This window comes from Pyrus communis, chromosome 7 (genome assembly GCF_041283825.1).
Source record: "Pyrus communis isolate YQ-2024b chromosome 7, ASM4128382v1, whole genome shotgun sequence".
NCBI lineage: Eukaryota > Viridiplantae > Streptophyta > Magnoliopsida > Rosales > Rosaceae > Pyrus > Pyrus communis.
In genome coordinates, this window is record NC_142571.1 from 15,977,673 (window position 1) to 15,984,169 (window position 6,497).

At 37.4% G+C, this 6,497-nt stretch overlaps 1 protein-coding gene across 3 annotated transcripts; it reads right to left on the reverse strand.

Annotated features, from left to right (window-relative positions):
• Positions 1 to 232: 232 nt before the first annotated feature.
• Positions 233 to 6,239, reverse strand: LOC137733884 (polygalacturonate 4-alpha-galacturonosyltransferase). 3 transcript variants are annotated; one of them, XM_088696284.1, is made up of 12 exons: positions 6,020 to 6,216; positions 5,741 to 5,896; positions 5,427 to 5,527; positions 3,919 to 3,953; positions 3,757 to 3,816; positions 3,508 to 3,636; positions 3,327 to 3,390; positions 3,203 to 3,246; positions 2,663 to 2,997; positions 2,188 to 2,545; positions 1,084 to 1,671; positions 233 to 912 (listed from the first exon to the last, which is right to left on the reverse strand). In XM_088696284.1, the coding sequence occupies exons 6-12, from the start codon at positions 3,601 to 3,603 to the stop codon at positions 631 to 633; spliced, it is 1,767 nt and encodes a 588-aa protein (XP_088552410.1). In that variant the 5' UTR covers positions 3,604 to 3,636; positions 3,757 to 3,816; positions 3,919 to 3,953; positions 5,427 to 5,527; positions 5,741 to 5,896; positions 6,020 to 6,216; the 3' UTR covers positions 233 to 630. The 3 variants fall into 3 exon arrangements, with proteins under 3 accessions (XP_088552410.1, XP_068329189.2, XP_088552409.1); XM_068473088.2 differs by lacking the exon at positions 5,427 to 5,527 and having other exon boundaries at positions 6,020 to 6,239; XM_088696283.1 differs by lacking the exon at positions 5,427 to 5,527 and having other exon boundaries at positions 3,757 to 3,825; positions 6,020 to 6,206.
• Positions 6,240 to 6,497: the final 258 nt, after the last annotated feature.

The window sequence follows — 6,497 nt, forward strand, 5'->3', positions numbered from 1 at the left end:
AGCTACTGCAGAATCATAAATAGCGTAATACAAAGGGATAGCCCAACACACACGAACAAAAGGGTCACTAACATCCTACCAACTACTCTTTTGCTAAAGATACAAAGCAAATTACAAACCAAGATACGGTTTTCAACCAATTTTCCTCAACAAGTTACATGTCCGGAATTTCTAAAACACCAAAATTGTAAGTAAAACAAACGAATAGCCATCAGGGCATTTCTCACATGCATTGCATCAAGAAAGAGGGCATCTAAGCATAATATATCATATCCCTTACACATTACACTACCTACGAGAGAATGTTGTTCAAAGAATACAGCATCTTAGAAATTTAATTCTAATCACGTCCCGACATCTTAGCTCTGAAGCAAATAAGGTGTTTAGTTATACAGGTCATCACGGTAAATAATTTGTTGCTACCTTTGTTACGATGGGTGAGGAATGATGGAACAAAATTGAATGAATTACAAAGAAGAATAAACAATGTGGATTATGGTAACAAGAAAATAGCGAATACCTCTGCCCAACGAACCATACATAACCTAAGTGGCTTGTCAGATGAAGATACCAAGGAACAAGAGAGAGATTGAGAGAAACTTTCCAGTATTTACATAAATCCCCATTTTATCAGGTTCTTTGACTTAGCTTGCAGCTGCGAAGATAGGGATGATCAAACTTAATGTACTTGGTCCAGTATCCTCGATACTTTGTCATCGCCAACTCCAGCCATGGTTTCATGTTGCCATTATAATGTACAACAGCCGCGTTGTCAATCTCAACTCGATCAAGACTTGGGTTGTAACCTAAACCAAGTACATGCCATGACTTCTGTAGTGGATGTGTCAGCCCATAAAATGTAATTAGCCCCGGAGGTAATGTTCCAAGTTTCCAAAGTGTCCTGTCTTCATTCTAAGACCCAAAAAAAAAAAAGGAAAACAATTATATCAGACGGCAATTTTCATAGGAAGGAAAAAAGCAAGTGCCAAGAGTGATGGCCTTGTGGCTGAGCTCATACACAAATCTATGCAAAAGAACAGAACATGCAGCACCAATGAAATACGTAAGATTCCTGACACTCACCATGTTCTGCCACTTGTGATAGATACCGGTAATATCTTTCTTCTTCCACTCCTTAAGATCAAACATGTTCATCCCATAAGCCCATCCACATGCGTTTGGATCAAAGTTTCTTGCAATATGAGGATTTGAGAAATTTAGGTACTTGTCAAACCGGTGGAAGCTCTCACCACAGGTTTCTACTGCACCATTTACTTTTCCATGTAGATCAACTGCCCACAATCCAGTTAAGTCTTTCTGGACAACAATGTCATCATCAAGAAACAAGATCTTATCCAACTTGGGATAAACCTGTGGAAGATAGAACCTCAAATGATTAAGCATCGAGAGATACTTCGGGTTCCTGTACTTCAGATTAGAAGCACCAGATGAGAGAGTGGTAGTATGGTCGGCCTTGAAATAATAGTTTTTCATTGCAGCAGACTCAAGCTGGCGCAGAACCGGGCTGTACGATGAGTTTAGCCACTTAAACTCGTCAACATTTTCAACATGAATAGTGGCTTTTCCAGGAGGATTCAATAAAAACCACATGTTCATGGCTCCAAAGTTAAGCTTATCGGTAACAAGATGGAATACGTGTTTTGACGGATCCTGCAATCACCAAGAAACACACATTAGTTAAACAAGAAACCTGCATCTGACTTCAGTAACAGACATTACGAAGGACTACAGATGGGATATATGTCAAATAGGACACGGTCAACTTTCAAATATTGTTATTTATTTTTTTGTTTGTTAACTAACTTTCAACTTCCTTATGAATGAGGTACCTGAAAGAGGCAGTCCAGTTAGAAAAGATAAACATAGCAAGCTTATGATCAAACATCTTCTAATCATTTCATCTGATTGCCACACCTAGAATATTAAAGAAGCAGGTTATACGGATAATAATTAGCATTTGTACCTTAAGTAAACCAGTTGATGAAATCTTTTATTATTAAGCCTCGTATACCAGAAATGACACCTCATAGAAGTTGAGATGCTTTGGACTTTGACATTCCTAAACAGAGTCACCTTGGCGTTTGTGACAGTTTTTCAGTTCCTTTGGAAACAGACACAAAGATACGCACAATGAAACTACCAGCATAGAATAACAGTTCAGCTCACCTTGGCATTTATGACAGTAGAGTTGACGACGACTGATGCAGCCAAGACATTGTCCGAGAAGAGAGCATAATGATAAAGATTTGGATTTTCCAAGTTCTCACTTCTAGGGAACTTTCTCTTCTCAAGGGGGAGGAGGTAATAATCTATGCTTAGGCGCATAGATAAGCAGTGGATTCCATTTGGGATGGTCTTGGCAGCTAACTGACTAAGAAATGTGCTCTGCTTTTTCAAGCTCCGAACTTGTTCATCTGCAGTCTGAAGCATTGCTCTCAGCTTCCCAGTGACCAGGTTGCAATCATACAGTTGCTCTCTTGCTTTTGAAAGAACTTGGCCCATAGCTTTTATTTTCTCCAGTGCACTACAAGCAATTCAGGTGTGGAATAAGTAACTGTCATAATTACCAGTACAGATCAAAGGAAGAGGTGGTAATATTTACTATGTGCTCACAAACATTACATGCCCATAATCGCATTACCTTTGAGATAAATCCGCATCAGCAGTTGCCTCTCCCACTGCACGCTGGGATTCTTTGAGTCGAGTTTGTAGTTGTTGGAACAGATCAGGCTTGTTCTTCATCTTTGCAATACTCAAGTAGACCCTTGCCATTATGATTTGGTCCCGTATCAAGCGCACAGTTGAATCAGAGTTCTCGTTCTCATTTTCTTTCCTCCAAATACTGTATTTTCCTAGAACTGCAGAATCAACTGATTTGGACCGCTCAATGGCTGCAGTTTCAAGCCTTACAACTGATTCATCATCCCGTTGTATCAACTCATTTGCACGCTTTTCACGTCTCTTCTCTCTTAGTTGCTGCAGAAGTGTTTATAAAAGAAAATATTAGAACATCAAAAAAAATGATAAACAGTTACAGAACTAATAAAACTTAGGTAGACAGAACCATGATTTAAGTTTATTTCATTTTGATTCTATGAGTTGGAAAAAGGGAAATAAACAATTAAAGTCAAGAAACATATGACCGTGGCAAAAATATAGCACAATGAAGTATGATCATTACCCTTCTGGCTAGTTTTGCAGGATCAAGAGGTTGAGCGTGATCATCTGCAAATGATACAAAGTCAAAAAAGCAAGTAGAAATGTATTACAGACAAAAGAAAGTACTACTAGAAAGTTATTACCACCTGAAGAATCCTCCACCTTAACCCTAGGTGTCTCTTGTCTGGCATCTACAGCAGTCAAATTTATCTTCACAGGCAAATCAAAACACAAAGAATCAGCAGCGACAAACAATGATAACTTTGCAGCAAAGAACAAAAGATATCAAGAATGAAAAAATTCAAGAAGCATACAAGGCTTACTGACCTGAGAATCTGTAACAACTGAATTATTTGCTCCAATGACCTTCCATGAAGCCGACAAATTGTTTTTCCTAAAGAAATCAAGGCTCAAAGGCCCCATGTCATTTGTGCTGGCTGAAATTACATCAATGACCTGATATGTTGATCCAATCAGTGTGCTTGTTAGCAACAAAAGTCAACATAACAGAAAAACCGCTGCCACTTATAGGAATTACATGTGGATAACTCATAGATTCATTAAAGTTGCACTTGCCTCTTTTGAGAAAAGTGATTTGACATGTTGCAGTGCCAGCCTTTGTCTCCAATCCAGATTCTGCACCAGCTTCTTGTTCTCAAAATGTATTTTGTTTTCCAAAACAAACTATTATACACTACATAAGATATCCAGCTGAATCGATGAAAGTATGAAAAATACCTTTTCACCAGGACTAGATGTGATGTCACTATGATCTGCAAAATTTGCAATAAAAAAACAGTTATACTACAGCTGGTAAACACAAGTGTTTCATACCCATATTCAAATCAGAAAGTAACGAACAAAGCTGGGCCATAAAAAGCAGCAATTGGCAAAATCATTTTTTCTTTTAGGTTTTGACATTAGTAAAAGTTTCAAGATTCCAACAGGAGTTGACCCAAGTGTACAAGTAAACAAGCTATCAACAGACGTCTTTCCCATAGGATTTTTATTGGATCATAAGCCCCTGTGGGTTGATCAATAAGGTATAAAATAACCAAGTTCACGCAAACTCTGATAAACTACTTCATATCAATAGATTGAAGAATTTAGAAAACAAATATATCTGAGGCAATGATGGGAAGCATCACAAAACACGAGCAATGTGTTGTAAGACTTGTGACAGAGAGGGATACATAACTCTTTTCTTAGACACTCGTATAGGTTATAAGATTCATAAGTAATTTTCAAGATTTATGTCCTCTGAATTCTTGTCAGTCTATTTATCAAGAGACAATAACTCCAAAGGACAGCCCAGTGGCACTTCTTCCATTTTACCACTTCAAAAAAAACTTCACAATTAATAGAATATTATTTTCATCAAGACGTAGTCTTAACAAACTAATTACTTCACAAACTGAACCGTATGAGCAACAAAAGATAAAATCTTACATTGTCTACTTTTTTCTGAGAAAAATAAATATATTCTTGTCTATGTAGGGCGTCTGTTCGCTATTTCTTCTATGCATGTAACAGAAGCACATAAAGTCTCAAAATGCTATTTCGTTTTCCAATATCCAAGAACAAACAATCTAATACAAATTGAAGTTAGGAAGAGGCTTTTTTTCTTTTTTCCTTTTTTTTTTTTTTTTTTTTTCTGTCAAGGGAAGAGGTTTTGTTAAAGTTGCATAAATACCAAACAAGACATATGAATATTAAGCATTCTGTGATCACGCTTCCAAGTATGTGACTCAACTATCATAGCCTCTTGTAAAGCTAAAGATAAAGTATATTAGTCCGCCAGTCAGCGTAAAACAGACAATGTAAAGTTATCATTTGCTGAACTGAAAATGGTATCCATCACACAATGCTCATCTTCTTTATTACATAATATGTGGTAGACCCTTACAATGCATTTTGAATCCAGATGTCAGCATCATGAAAAGAAAAAAACTCAGCAATTCTTTGAATAGTAAGCTAGACTGGTATACAGCCCGGTATACAGTACACAGTGTGACCATAACTGTTGTATAAAAATTGTATATTTTCATTTTTCATTGAAGGGATGATACTAATAAGCACAATGATTATAAATCCTAAGCAAGTTAAATCTATCACCATAATATGCTTAAAACTTGGTGGCCGAGGTACCAAAAAGCACACGGAGCAACATGAAGCATTAGATTCAACAACAAAAATACTTGATAAGTCTGAAACAAATGCAGCATTCTTCTTGACTCAAAAAGTACCAGCATCGCTACACGAACACTTGGAAAGTGAAGCAACAATCTTGTTTTTCGAAGCGGAAATTGCCCCAATATGGCATCGATTTAACTGTTTTCTGATTTTTCTGAAGCAACGAAAACAGCAATTGCAAGCAAGAGAGGTAAATTATACTAAATTGGAAAGCCGAAAAGGATCTAATTGAGATCTGAATTCTAATGCAAACCTAAACTTTAATTGCACAGAATTAGTTACATACGCATACATATAATATTACACACACATACATTTTCAACAGAAATGGAAATAATAAATTAATTGAGAGGAATTGAGCACTGACCGGAGATGTGGAGGCCACGGCCGACGAAGAAAATCAAGGGGACAAGAAGCGCAAAGAAAATAAGAATCGCAAGAGGGAATCGAGATCCAGAGGCTCGGTTCCTGTGGGCGCCCGCATTCGATGGCCCCCGCTTCGACGCCATTGCCGATCAATCACCTAAAGTTGATCAAACCAACAGAAAAAGTCAGACTTCCAGAATCCATAGATAAGAGAGAAAGAGAGAGAGAGAGAGAGAGAGAGAGAGAGAGAGAGAGAGAGAGAAGGGGGGGGGGGATTTACAGAGGGGATCTTGCTGAATTGGAGACGATATGAACCGAAGCTAGAGCCGAAAGCGAGGGAAAGAATCGGAATCTATGGATGGGAGGGAAAGAATCGGAATCTATGGATGGGGAAGGAGAGTGAGTTGGGAAGGAGAGTGACTGGCAAAACACAGCGATTTTTTATTTGGATAGACTGCCAATTCCTCGTGAACTATCACTTCAACTTTCCATTTCCCTTGAACTTTTTAATTAGAAAATTAATCACTTAAACTATTTTTTTGGCCCATTTTTTATCCAAATAACGTTAACTCTTATCATGTGCACATCACGTAACTCTCATTTGTGGACAAAAACATCACTTTACTAGACCTTTAGACACAAAAGCTATAAAATCACATATATTTGCATAGGTTTATATTTTAGAAATCTAAGGTTTTTAATTATTTTAAAGAATGAAGCGATCAAACTATCTAGACTTGTTATGCACATGCTTTCAT

Coding starts and splice junctions, on each gene's coding strand:
- LOC137733884 (XM_088696283.1), bottom strand. CDS start 5,882: ATGGCGTCGAAGCGGGGGCCATCGAATGCGGGCGCCCACAGGAACCGA. Junction 2,998..3,202: donor CTGCAAAACTAGCCAGAAGG/GTAATGATCATA, acceptor ACACTTCTGCAG/CAACTAAGAGAGAAGAGACG. Junction 913..1,083: donor ATCACAAGTGGCAGAACATG/GTGAGTGTCAGG, acceptor TTTGGGTCTTAG/AATGAAGACAGGACACTTTG.